Source organism: Haematobia irritans, chromosome 5, assembly GCF_050003625.1.
Source record: "Haematobia irritans isolate KBUSLIRL chromosome 5, ASM5000362v1, whole genome shotgun sequence".
In the NCBI taxonomy this organism is placed as follows: domain Eukaryota; kingdom Metazoa; phylum Arthropoda; class Insecta; order Diptera; family Muscidae; genus Haematobia; species Haematobia irritans.
In genome coordinates this window covers 21,031,117-21,046,051 of record NC_134401.1, presented here as the reverse complement: position 1 = coordinate 21,046,051, position 14,935 = coordinate 21,031,117, and the positions used below count along the sequence as shown (strand labels likewise).

The window sequence follows — 14,935 nt, the reverse complement described above, 5'->3', positions numbered from 1 at the left end:
TATTAATTTTTATTATGGGAATTTATAATATTTGTTTAATTTATAATAATTTATTTAATAAATCTTTTAATGTCTTTCTCTTTTTTTCAATCATTCTAACTGTTTATTATTATCTATTTTGATTTGGACTTTTATTTATTTCATTTATATTAATGATATGACAAATTTGTTATTTTTATTATATTTTTATTTCTTATTTTTATGTTATTTTTAATACATGACAAATTTGTTATTTTTATTATATTTTTATTTCTTATTTTTATGTTATTTTTAATAAATTATTGAATACATTTTTGATATTCTTATATACAATCGATTGAATATTTCTTTCATTATCTTTTTTGTTTTACGCTTATATTTATCAATTTAAATTATATTAATTTTTTATTATATATTGCGAATTTATTTTATTTTATATTTTTAATTGATTTTTTAATAAATTATTGAATAAATCTTGTGATCTCTACTCCCTTATATACAATCCTTCTAACATTTATTTCATTAAAATTTATAAAATTTATGTTAATTTTTAATATACATTGCGATTCTATTTATTTATTTATTTTTTTTTTTTCATTTTGAATAAATCTTATTATCTCTTCGCCTTATATTAAATCCTTCCAAAATTTCTTTCCATATCTATTTTAATTGGCACTTATATTTATTTATCTATTATTTATTATAATTTATATAATTTATATAAAATATTATATAATATATATTATAATATTTTATTATATATTCCGAATTTATTTTATTTTTATTTTTAATTTTGTAATAAATTATTGTATAAATATTTCAATCTCTTTCTCTAATAATACAATCTTTCTAATATTTCATTCCTTGTCTATAACCTTATCCTCATTTGTCTACTACTTTCCTTTGGCAATATTGGTTCAAAACTAATTCACAATATCACTTTGTACATTGTCAATTTGAAAAATCATGTCATGTTCACAAAAAAAAATTCGAAAACACAACCTTTGCATTGTTTTTTCTGTTGATTATTTTCTATTGGAATCAAAATTATTTAAACACTAAAGGAATTCCCTTAGTGCTCCACCAGCACCACAACCACCACATATGCAACAGCAACAGCAGCAGCAGCAACAACAACAACATTCAATCTATGGCCATACCACTGGCGGTGGACCAACACAGAATGGTATGCAACAGCATCCACAGCCGCCAATGCAACAACAACAACAACAGATACCACCAGGACCAGGTCAGCCGCAACAGCAGCAATATCATGCTCCAACACAAATGCAACAACCGCCGCCACAACAGCAACAACAGCATGGACTCTATGCCACACAACAAATGGTCAATGCTGGAGCTTATCAACAGCAACAAAATCAGGTTAGTTAACCATAATTATTATTTTTTTGTTTGATAAATTTTTTAGTGTTTTTTTTTTATTATCGTTTGAACATTTGTTCATGTATGGCATAATTTTAGATTTTTTGTTTGCCTTTTGTTCCATTTTTTGTGTGATTTTTTTGTTCGGATAGATTTGCAGTACCTTTGTAATTTTGATTTTGTTTTTGGGATTTTTCCATTGTTCCTAGATACAGAAAAGTCTACATTATTGTGTACACATGTGTGGTGCAAGGTTATTTTGTTTAAAAGAATCGATTTGAAGAGTTTATTTTAGAGTGGTAGGTCAAGTTAAGTGGAAGTCAATACCCAAAATTCAAAAATATTTACCTTCACTTTTGGCGAATCGAATTGACCATATCACTTATATTTTGATTTCCAATATTTTCAAAAGACTTATTAACAATTCCGTTTCTTCTTGTTCCGACATCGACGAAATCTCGACATTCTAGGCCTATTAGGATTTCCGGCCATGTGCAAAAAAAAAGGCACTTGCAACACAAGCCACTAATTTATTTTTTTATAATTAATTGATAGGAAATAAATCCTTGAAATTAACAGTTCATGGTAGAACCCGGTTTAGCTACTACAGAAAATTTCTTTGCCTATTTGCAGGCATCAAAATTGTCCCAAATTTTGGTTTCAATTCTATATTAAATTTTTGCAAAAATTTGTCAAAATGTTATTTCTATAGAAGATTTTGTCAAAATTTTATTTCTATAGATTTTGTCAAAATTCTATTTCTATAGAAAATTTTATCAAAATTTTATTTCTATAGAAAATTTTGTCAAAATTTTATTTCTATAGAAAATTTTGTCAAAATTTTATTTCTATAGAAAATTTTGTCAAAATATTATTTCTATCGAAAATTTTTGCAAAATTATATTTCTATAGATTTTTTTTGCAAAATTTTATTTCTATAGAAAATTTTTGCACAATTTTATTTCCATAGGAAAATTTTTCAAAATTTTTAATATTTTTGGTCAACTATTTTTAAGAGAATGTTCAAAATCCAAATTTAATATCTATACAAAATTTTGTCAAAATTTTATTTCTATAGAAAATTTTGTCAAAATTTTATTTCTATAGAAAATTTTGTCAAAATTTTATTTGGGCAAAGCCCTATAGACTGCAAGATGGTTGGATGGACGCACGTTTCGGAATTACCACATTCCTCATCAGCATCCTCTACTTGCAGCAAAACTATCAACCAATTATCAGAGTAAATTCAGGCAGTTTATTAAACCCAACAAAAACCACACTTGAACCCTCCGAAAAAAGGTTTTACATTGATAGCCGGCTTATGCCGAAATAAATTCGAAACAAACATATCTCTTTTCCTATGCCACTGTCAAATCCTCTGTTGGTTAAGCTACTCTTGTAGTTTAGTCAATGTATGGTTTTAAGCTGAAATAAAAAACAACAACAATGCTTAAAGAACAAAACCAACAATAACAAAACAAAACAAATGGAAAATTTTATTTCTATAGAAAATTTTGTCAAAATTTTATTTCTATAGAAAATTTTGTCAAAATTTTATTTCTATAGAAAATTTTGTCAAAATTTTATTTCTATAGAAAATTTTGTCAAAATTTTATTTCTATAGAAAATTTTGTCAAAATTTTATTTCTATAGAAAATTTTGTCAAAATATTTTTTCTATAGAAAATTTTGTCAAAATATTATTTCTATAGAAAATTTTTGCAAAATTATATTTCCATAGGAAAATGTTTCAAAATTTTATTTCTATAGAAAATTTTGTCAAAATTTTATTTCTATAGAAAATTTTGTCAAAATATTATTTCTATAGAAAATTTTTGCAAAATTATATTTCCATAGGAAAATTTTTCAAAATTTTATTTATTTTTTGTCAACTTTTTTAAGAGAATATTCAAAATCAAACTGTTATTTCTATAGAAAATTTTGTCAAAATTTTATTTCTATAGAAAATTTTGTCAAAATTGTATTTCTATAGAAAATTTTGTCAAAATTTTATTTCTATAGAAAATTTTGTCAAAATTTTATTTCTATAGAAAATTTTGTCAAAATTTTATTTCTATAGAAAATTTTGTCAAAATTTTATTTCTATAGAAAATTTTGTCAAAATTTTATTTCTATAGAAAATGTTGTCAAAATTTTATTTCTATAGAAAATTTTGTCAAAATATTTTTTCTATAGAAAATTTTGTCAAAATACTATTTCTATAGAAAATTTTTGCAAAATTTTATTTCTATAGAAAATTTTGTCAAAATTTTATTTCTATAAAAAATTTTGTCAAAATATTATTTCTATAGAAAATTTTTGCAAAATTATATTTCCATAGGAAAATTTTTCAAAATTTTATTTATTTTTTGTCAAATTTTTTAAGAGAATATTCAAAATCAAAATGTTATTTCTATAGAAAATTTTGTCAAAATTTTATTTCTATAGAAAATTTTGTCAAAATTTTATTTCTATAGAAAATTTTGTCAAAATTTTATTTCTATAGAAAATTTTGTCAAAATTTTATTTCCATTTGTTTTGTTTTGTTATTGTTGGTTTTGTTCTTTAAGCATTGTCGTTGTTCTTTTATTTCAGCTTAAAACCATACATTGACTAATGTATGGACTTATGCCGAAATAAATTTATTTCGGCATAAGCCGGCTATCAATATAAAACCTTTTTTCGGAGGGTTCAAGTGTGGTTTTTGTTGGGTTTAATAAACTGCCTGAATTTATTCTGATAATTGGTTGATAGTTTTGCTGCAAGTAGAGGATGCTGATGAGGAATGTGGTAATTCCGAAACGTGCGTCCATCCAACCATCTTGCAGTCTATAGGGCTTTGCCCAAATAAATTTGACAAACATTCTTTTCCTCTGTTGGTTAAGCTACTCTTGTAGTTTAGTCAATGTATGGTTTTAAGCTGAAATAAAAGAACAACGACAAAATTTTATTTCTATAGAAAATTTTGTCAAAATTTTATTTCTATAGAAAATTTTGTCAAAATTTTATTTCTATAGAAAATTTTGTCAAAATTTTATTTCTATAGAAAATTTGGCAAAATTTTATTTCTATAGAAAATTTTGTCAAAATTTTATTTCTATAGAAAATGTTGTCAAAATTTTATTTCTATAGAAAATTTTGTCAAAATTTTATTTCTATAGAAAATTTTGTCAAAATTTTATTTCTATAGAAAATTTTGTCAAAATATTATTTCTATAGAAGATTTTTGCAAAATTATATTTCTATAGAAATTTTTTGCACAATTTTATTTCTGTAGAAAATTTTTGCACAATTTTATTTCCATAGGAAATTTTTTCAAAATTTTATTTTTTGTCAACTTTTTTAAGAGAATATTCAAAATCAAAATTTAATATCTAATTAAAAATGTTGTCAAAATTTTATTTCTATAGAGAATTTTGTCACAATTTTATTTCTATAGAAAATTTTGTCAAAATTTTATTTCTATAGAAAATTTTGTAAAAAAAACATTTCTATAGAAAATTTTCTCCAAATTTTATTTCTATAGAAAATTTTGTCAAAATTTTATTTCTAGAGATTTTTTTATATAGAAAATTTTCTCAACATTTTATTTCTGAAGAAAATTTTTGCAAAATTTTATTACTATAGAGAATTTTTGCAAAATTTTATATCTATTGAAAATGTTTGCAAAATTTTTTTTCTGTAGAAAATTATTGCAAAATTTTATTTCTATAGAAAATTTTTGCAAAATTTTATTTCTGTAGAAAATTGTTGCAACATTTTGTTTCTATAGAAAATTTTATCAAAATTTTATTTTTATAGAAAATTTTGTAATAAAAACTTATTTCTATAGAAAAATTTCTCCAAATTTTATTTCTATAGAACATTTTCTAAAAATTTTATTTATGTAGAGAAATATGTTAAAATTTTATTTCTATAGAAAATTTTGTCAAGATTTTATTTCTATAGAGATTTTTTTATATAGAAAATTTTTGCAAAATTTTATTTCTATAGAAAATTTTCTCAAAATTTTATTTCTATAGAAAATTTTCTAATAAATACTTATTTCTATAGAAAATTTTCTCCAAATTTTATTTCTAAAGAACATTTTCTCAAAATTTTATTTCTGTAGAGAAATTTGTTAAAAATTTATTTCTATAGAAAATTTTGTCAAAATTTTATTTCTATAGAGCTTTTTTTTTATATAGAAAATTTTCTCAACATTTTTTTTTCTGTAGAAAATTGTTGCAAAATTTTATTTCTATAGAAAATTTTTGCAAAACTTTATTTCTGTAGAAAATTGTTGCAACATTTTGTTTCTATAGAACATTTTATCAAGTTTTTTTTTATATAGAAAATTTTCTCAACATTTTATTTCTGAAGAAAATTGTTGCAAAATTTTATTTCTATAGAGAATTTTTGCAAAATTTTATATCTATTGAAAATGTTTGCAAAAATTTTTTTCTCTAGAAAATTGTTGCAAAATTTTATTTCTATAGAAAATTTTTGCAAAACTTTATTTCTGTAGAAAATTGTTGCAACATTTTGTTTCTATAGAAAATTTTATCAAAATTTTATTTTTATAAAAAATTTATGAAAAATTGTTTTTCTAAAAAAAATTTTTTGCGCAATTTTATTTCTATGGAAAATTTTGTCAAAATTTTATTTCTACAGAAAATTTTGTCAAAATGTTATTCCTATAGAAAATGATTTCTTTTTTCCTGCCACTTCACTGTTCAAATTGAAGAATTTAAAAAAATGGAATTATTCCCGTACTAAATTTGCTTTTCTAATTCGTATTTACCTTAAATCCCTGTTTAATTTTCGATATTTCAAAATTATATTTTAATTTCAATATATATTTCAATTTTTTATTTCCATTAAGTTCATCATTGACTTTGCATGTTGTAAAAATTTCCAAAACTTTTTTTTTGTCCATTGAAATAAGTTTGATTTGTGTCTGTTTTATATTTTCTTTCATTTGATTTCTTGTTTCCATCTTTTTTATCTCATTCCATTTCATGCCTGAACGCTTCACAACTTTGTAAAAAAAAAAAAACAATAAAACCACAAACCAAACTAAACTAAACTACTGCTTGATCCCCCAATCATCATTATTAAAAAATACAACATAAAAATTTTGAAATCTGTTAAAAAAACTCTACCCGCTATTTGCTATACACCCACAATGAAAATCAACTAAATTGGATATCATCCACAAAATTGTTTGTATAAAATCTTAAAATCTGGCTGTATCGGAATTATAACTAAAAATGAAATTTCCATAAACTTCCATTTCCTGTCCAAAACTTCGTTATCTTTATTTTCTTTATTCAATTCAATCTACCTCTCATGTAATTGAAATTCACCTCGAATCATTTTTTGAATCCATCTGTCCATCCAACCACCACAACTCTTCCACAACACATAGTATCAGCAACCTCACTATGTCTTGTCGAATTCTAATCCAAATCTTAATAATATGCATCAATATCCGCAACAGCAGCCAATCGGTGGAATGATACCTCAAGCACCACAACCTCCCATGCCACCACCGCATCAGAATGGTGGTGGTCCTTCGCATTATGTGTCTTCGCAGCAACAAATGGGTCCAGGCATACCAAACTCACAGAGCGCCAATGGCATTTATGGTAGTCAACCACAAATGGGCGGTGGTGTACCGATGCCACCACAACCACCACAGCCACCAGCTATGCCTAATGGTCCGCCAGCGCCACCAAATGCTTATGGTCAAATGAATGGTGGTGGCCAGGTACAGCAAACAGAGAATCCCTATGGTCAGGCGCCCGGGGCACCACCAATGATGCCAGTCAATAGTAATGCTCCCGTTGGTAATGTACCTATGCCACCGCCACTCAATCGTATGAGTAATACTAGTGGTGGTCCAGGTGGAGCCCCCGTTCCAGGGGCCCCAGCTCCCCCACCACCACCAGCATTTGGCGGTGCTCCGCCCATGTATAATGGTAATGTTGGCGGTGGAGCTCCAGTGCCACCACCACCTCAACCGCCAGCTCCCCCAGCTCCACCGGCAATGGGAGGACCAGCAGCACCGCCTCCACCTCCTCCGCCTCCGATAGGTGGTGGTGGTGGATCAGCAGCCAAAAAAGATGATCCTCAAGCTGACCTAATGGGTTCATTAGCTGCCCAACTACAACAGGCCAAATTGAAAAAGAAAGTGAGTATAGCCAGCATTCTTCAAGGAATACTTGCATATTTCCTTACTAATTCCTTCTTTTTCTCCTCTACCTACAGTCTACCCCAGCAGCCACAGAGAATAGCGGTAGTAGCACACCCAGTGGTGGTAGTGGTAATTATGGAACTATTGGTCGTGGAGGTGGTGGCAGTGGGGGTGGCGGTGGTGGTATGGCTTCCATGATGGACGAAATGGCCAAAACATTAGCAAGGCGACGAGCTCAGGCTGAAAAGAAAGAGGTGAGTAGGAATTTGTGGCATATGACATTGTTAACTTTTACTAATTGATTTATATTTCCCAACAGCCCGAGCCCGAACCAGAAGTTAAACAACGACCCTGGGAAAAATCAAATACTCTGCCCCATAAATTGGGCTCTTCATCGTCAGCCAATTCCAGCAATTCAAATGCAAACTCACACAATACATCGAATAGTGGCAGTGAATCACCTCGACCCATACGCAAACGTTTCGGTAGTGCTAGTGAAGAAACGATACTAAAGGTAAGTACTCAGAATTTTTTCCGGGGAAAGGAGGCAAAGATATATAGATTTGAATACAAGACCCATATATGTATGACATTCGGATTTGGGACTGACGTACGGTCTGAATAGAGTTGGATGGACATCTAATATTTTCTTTCCACCACCTTTGATTTCGCTAAAAAAAAGTAGTAGGTGTAAAAAGTTCTGGACAAAAGTCCTTTCACTTGGGTCCGAAAATGTTCGCCCGGTACTATGGCCGGTTATGGGCCCCTCATAAACACCACTAACCAGGTATCTAATGGCTGCATGGCAGTGACTATGCGGTGTTTTATTCCATTCACGCCGAAGCACCGTCATGGGAAGATCGACACTTTGGAATTTTTAGTGCCAAACTTACTCTCCCAGGCCCCTCTCGCAAATGTTCAACAACAATTGATATCTGGAGATTTTGCTGCTCCTTAATCAACGCGTTCTGAGTCCTGTTGGAATGTCCATGGTCTGAGGCCGAAATGTTTGCCTTTCCAGGGCTTCAATACACTCCTTAGGATATTTTCCCGATAAAATTTCGGCATTTATTTTTACCCCTTGATCGATGGATACCAGCGGAGAGCAACCATTCATACATAGCTTATCAGAACGCAACCCTTAGACCGGGAACAGTGGGTCTCTGAGGCACTTTCTTCTATCTCTCATATAGAGCTGTCAGAACGCTGCCCTTAGAACTGTTACAGTGTGTCTCTGCAGCACTCCCCTGGTTCATCCATTCATTTGGAGACCAAGATCATCCCCTGTGACAATAACATATTGTCAGAACAATATATCCAGTACAGTAACCATCCAAATCTCCATCATTTGGATTGATCTTTACCTTCTAAAGCGAGAAACCCATCGTTATAAATAAATTTTCTCAAAATTTTATTTCTATAGAAAATTTTGTCAACATTTTTGTGCTATAGAACATTTTCTCAAAATTTTATTTCTATTGAAAATTTTCTCAAAATTTTTGTGCTATAGAAAAATTTCTCAAAATTTTATTTCTATAGAATTTGTTTTTCAAAATTTTATTTCTATAGAATTTGTTTTTCAAAATTTTATTTCTATCATTTTTTTCAAAATTTTATATCTATAGAAAAATTTGTCAAAATTTTATTTCTATAGAAAATTTTGTATAGCAAATTTTGTCAAAATTTTATTTCTGTAGAAATTTGTCTCAAAATTTTATTTCTATAGAAAATTTTCTCAAAATTGTATTTCTATAGAAAAATTTGTAAAAATTTTATTTTTATAGAAAATTTTGACAAAATTTAATTTCTATAGAAAATTTTGTCAAAATTTTATTTCTATGGGAAGTTTTATCAAAATTTTATTTCTATAGAAAATTTTGTCACAATTTTATTTCCATAGAAAATTTTGTCACAATTTTATTTCTATAGAAAATTTTATTAAAATTTTATTTATATAGAAAATTTTGTCAAAATTTTATTTCTATAGAAAATTTTATAAAATTTTTATTTATATAGAAAATTTTGTCAAAATTTTATTTCTATGGGAAGTTTTATCAAAATTTTATTTCTATAGAAGATTTTGTCAAAATTTTATTTCTATAGAAAATTTTGTCAAAATTTTATTTCTATAGAAAATTTTGTCAAAATTTTATTTCTACAGGAAATTTTGTCCCAATTTTAGTTCTATAGAAAATTTTCTCAAAATTTTATTTCTACAGAAAATTTTCTCAAAATTTTATTTCTATAGAAAATTGTCTCAAAATGTTATTTCTATAGAAAATTTTGTCAACATTTTAATTCTATAGAAAATTTTGTCAAAATTTTATTTTTATAGAAAATTTTATAAAAATTTTATTTATATAGAAAAATTTTGTCAAAATTTTATTTCTATAGAAAATTTTGTCAAAATTTTATTTCTATAGAAGATTTTGTCAAAATTTTATTTCTATAGAAAATTTTGTCAACATTTTATTTCTATAGAAAATTTTGTCAAAATTTTATTTCCATTTGTTTTGTTTTGTTATTGTTGGTTTTGTTCTTTAAGCATTGTTGTTGTTTTTTATTTCAGCATAAAACCATATCTTGACTAAACTACAAGAGTAGCTTAACCAACAGAGGAAAAGAATGTTTGTCAAATTTATTTGGGCAAAGCCCTATAGACTGCAAGATGGTTGGATGGACGCACGTTTCGGAATTACCACATTCCTCATCAGCATCCTCTACTTGCAGCAAAACTATCAACCAATTATCAGAATAAATTCAGGCAGTTTATTAAACCCAACAAAAACCACACTTGAACCCTCCGAAAAAAGGTTTTACATTGATAGCCGGCTTATGCCGAAATAAATTCGAAACAAACATATCTCTTTTCCTATGCCACTGTCAAATCATCGATTTGAATTCACATGGCTGGGTTTATTTTGAGCGTGCCTCCTCTTCTTTTTCCATTTGTTTTGTTTTGTTATTGTTGGTTTTGTTCTTTAAGCATTGTTGTTGTTTTTTATTTCAGCTTAAAACCATATATTGACTAAACTACAAGAGTAGCTTAACCAACAGAGGAAAAGAATGTTTGTCAAATTTATTTGGGCAAAGCCCTATAGACTGCAAGATGGTTGGATGGACGCACGTTTCGGAATTACCACATTCCTCATCAGCATCCTCTAGCCATGTGAATTCAAATCGATGATTTGACAGTGGCATAGGAAAAGAGATATGTTTGTTTCGAATTTATTTCGGCATAAGCCGGCTATCAATGTAAAACCTTTTTTCGGAGGGTTCAAGTGTGGTTTTTGTTGGGTTTAATAAACTGCCTGAATTTATTCTGATAATTGGTTGATAGTTTTGCTGCAAGTAGAGGATGCTGATGAGGAATGTGGTAATTCCGAAACGTGCGTCCATCCAACCATCTTGCAGTCTATAGGGCTTTGCCCAAATAAATTTGACAAACATTCTTTTCCTCTGTTGGTTAAGCTACTCTTGTAGTTTAGTCAATATATGGTTTTAAGCTGAAATAAAAAACAACAACAAAATTTTATTTCTATAGAAAATTTTGCCAAAATTTAATTTCTATAGAAAATTTTATAAAAATTTTATTTATATAGAAAAATTTCGTCAAAAATTTATTTCTATAGAAAATGTTCTGAAAATTTTATTTCTATAGAAAATTTTGTCAAAATTTTATTTCTATAGAAGATTTTGTCAAAATTTTATTTCTATAGAAAATTTTGTAAAAATTTTATTTCTATAGACAATTTTGTCAAAATTTAATTTCTGTAGAAAATTTTATAAAAATTTTATTTATATAGAAAATTTTGTCAAAATTTTATTTCTATAGAAAATTTTATAAAAATTTTATTTATATAGAAAAATTTTGTTAAAATTTTATTTCCATAGAAAATTTTGTCAAAATTTTATTTCCATAGAAAATTTTGTGAAAATTTGATTTCTATAGAAAATTTTGTCAAAATTTTATTTCTATAGAAAATTTTGTGAAAATTTGATTTCCATAGAAAAATTTTATTTGTATAGAAAATTTTGCCAAAATTTTATTTTTATAGAAAATTTTGCCAAAATTTTATTTTTATAGAAAATTTTATAAAAATTTTATTTATATAGAAAAATTTTGTCAAAATTTTATTTCCATAGAAATTTTTTCAAAATTTTATTTCTATAGAAAATTTTATTTCTATAGAAAATTTTGTCAAAATTTTATTTCTATGGAAAATTTTGGCAAAATTTTATTTCTATAGAAAATTTTTTCAAAATTTTATTTCTATAGAAAATTTTGTCAAAATTATATTTTATTTATATAGAAAAATTTTGTCATAATTTTATTTCTATAGAAAATTTTGTCAAAATTTTATTTCATATTACATGTTAGCCTGATACCGAAACAGGCAATTGACGTCCAAATGCATTATATCTAATTATACAATTATTTTTCGAGCTTTATGGACAGATATAGATTAAGGAACATGGTTAATAGAGCCATTGAAAAGAAAACGCCAGATACAAATCTATACACGCCTGGACTGTACATGTTTCGGTTCGGGCGAATGAACCTTTCCACAGCCTTTAGTATAGATCTGGCTGGGAGAGATGACTCAATTTTGGGCCCTTTATGCTAACTCCTTATGGAGAAAACATTTGGGAAATTTCCTCTTACAAATTGAATCATCTTTTCTCCCACTGTACATCATCTTTTCATATAACTTACAAGTCGCCCGAACCGAAACATGTACAGTCCAGGCGTGTATAGATTTGTATCTGGCGTTTTCTTTTCAATGGCTCTATTAACCATGTTCCTTAATCTATATCTGTCCATAAAGCTCGAAAAATAATTGTATAATTAAATTTTATTTCTATAGAAAATTTTGTCAAAATTTTATTTGTATAGAAAAATTTGTCCCAATTTTATTTCTATAGAAATTTTTTTGTCCCAATTTTATTTCTATAGAAATTTTTTTGTCAAAATTTTATTTCTATAGGAAATTTTGTCAAAATTTTATTTCAATAGAAACTTTTCTCAAAATGTTATTTCTATAGAAAATTTTTTCAAAATTTTATTTCTATAGGGAATTTTGTCAAAATTTTATTTCTATAGAAAATTTTCAAAATTTGATTTCTATACAAAATTTTGTCAAAATTTTTTATAAAATTTTTGTCAAAATTTTATTTCTATAGAAAATTTTGTCAAAATTTTATTTCTATAGAAAATTTTGTCAACATGTTTTATAAAAATTTTTGTCAAAATTTTATTTCTATAGAAAATTTTGTCAAAATTTTATTTCTATAGATTTTTTTTTAATTTTATTTCTACAGAAAATTTTGTCAAATTTTTATTTCTATAGAATTTTTTTTCAAAATTTTACTTCCATAGAAAATTTTGTCAAAATTTTATTTTTATAGATTTTTTTTTAATTTTTATTTTTATAGAAAATTTACTCAAAATTTTATTTCTATAGAATTTTTTTTTTTTCAAAAATATAGAAAAATTTTCAAAATTTTATTTCCATAGAAAATTTTGTCAAAATTTTATTTTTAGGGAAAATTTTGTTAAAATTTTATTTTTATAAAAAATTTTATATCTTAGAATTTTTTTTTTAAATTGTATTTGCTATGCATATTTACCTGTCATCTAATATTTTATCTTCCATCAGGTCAATGGAGATGGTTTATCTATGGCGGCATTATCTGGTAGTGATTTGGAACAATTAAAGGCTGAAATTGTTAGAGAAATGAAAACAGAAATACAAAAAGTAAAACAAGAAATTATAGATGGTATGTCTACTAAAAAAACTTCTTTTAATAGAAAAAAACAAATAAATTTTATTTTCCTTGTATTTTTTCTATTTCGCAGCTATCAAATCTGAGTTTAACCGAAGATAAAAGAATTGTCTTTAGTCACCAAGTAAAATTTGGATCTGATAACTTATTTTTAAAATAATTAAAACGAAAAAAATATCTAACAAATAAGAAGAGCATGTGTACTGGCTAAATCAATATTTTTTACTTACCCTGCCTCCCCTTTCACAAAAAAAAAAGAAAAAACACCCACACACACTCAAACAAATGCAGCCCATCTCCTGTAGCAAGATCATCATAAACAAAGGGAGTTTTAACAACTAAGGCGTGATTTTATATATAAAACAAATTAAAAAAAAAGATAAGTGAAAACAAGAAATCGCAAGTAAAAATATTATTGAAATGGTTTTTTTATAAGGCAATTTATTGAAACACAAACACACACACAAAACATAATTTAAATATACGTATATATATAGGTATTTATATATATATAGAAATATAAATATAATAAATAAATGATAACAACAAAAAACCATATTAATCTACATTAAAATAATAATAATAAATTAATTATTATAATTAATGAAAACAAGAGAAAAACGAAATTGAATGGTAAAACAATTCATCAAAACATTTCAATATACCAAAATTGCAAAACAAACAAAAAAAGCATAAACCATAAACTGTTTGGCGTTACCCTACTACTAAAAATTACATAAAACATTGTAACAATAACAAATCGATTTCCAGCAAAAAAGAAGAATTTCTTTGTTTTTTACATACACTTATACCTTCCCTTCATACATCCGCATCCCCGCCATTTATCTGTAGAAAACTGAACTGAGACAGACAGACCGAGACACACACACATACATACACACAACACAAATGTATTTTATTTTTTAATTATATTATATATTTTTTATATGTGTTACAAAATAAAAAAAGAGATAATTTACGTTTAATTCTATATTTAATATTATTATATTGTATTAAAAATAAAAACAACAACAAAAAACAAGAAACATCAAAAAATATTATCAATAAAGAAAAAAATCTTATAAATTTAGCTAAATCCAAATGTATAAATGCTTTTTTGATTGTTTAATGGAGGATAATGAGAAAGCAATCAAATGTGCTTTTTGTATCCAAAATTGGTCCCGAAGAAATGAATTTTACATGTGCTTGTCATAGGACAGAAGTTATCTTTTTAAAATCCGAAAAAGAAATACTTGTGGAGTAAAATCTAAGTCCTTAACCTATTTGGATGAACATTACAAGTAATGACTTTGGAAGAACTTCCAAAGTTTTTGCTAGGGTATAAGTAATACTAAATTTACAAAATTAAAATTAGTATATAAAACCAATGGCTACTGAGCAATGTTGCTGCAGTTGGTTGTTTTCATAGATTTCTCTCCAATTAAGAGGTACTTCAATTTTTTATAAAAATGGAATGGATTTCTATAGAAATAAAGTTTTGACAAAATTTTCAATAGAAATAAAATTTAGAAAAAATTTTCTACCGAATTAAAATTTTTTTATAAAAATAAAATTTTCCATAAAAATAAAATTTTGACAAAATTTTCTA

The 14,935-nt window shown here is 26.1% G+C and overlaps 1 protein-coding gene across 6 annotated transcripts in view; it reads left to right on the top strand.

Moving 5' to 3' along the window:
* Positions 1-14,428, top strand: part of ena (ENAH actin regulator enabled) — a 195,494-nt gene extending 181,066 nt beyond the window's left edge. For 3 of the 6 annotated variants that reach the window (XM_075313604.1, XM_075313603.1, XM_075313598.1), the window contains 6 exons: positions 1,044-1,362; positions 6,772-7,536; positions 7,614-7,793; positions 7,859-8,053; positions 13,200-13,320; positions 13,400-14,428. In XM_075313604.1, coding sequence (XP_075169719.1) covers positions 1,044-1,362; positions 6,772-7,536; positions 7,614-7,793; positions 7,859-8,053; positions 13,200-13,320; positions 13,400-13,428 — 1,609 coding nt within the window. In that variant the 3' untranslated portion in view covers positions 13,429-14,428. The remainder of the gene's footprint in view (positions 1-1,043; positions 1,363-6,771; positions 7,537-7,613; positions 7,794-7,858; positions 8,054-13,199; positions 13,321-13,399) is intronic. The other 3 variants (XM_075313599.1, XM_075313601.1, XM_075313600.1) reach the window with 3 other exon arrangements.
* Positions 14,429-14,935: the final 507 nt, after the last annotated feature.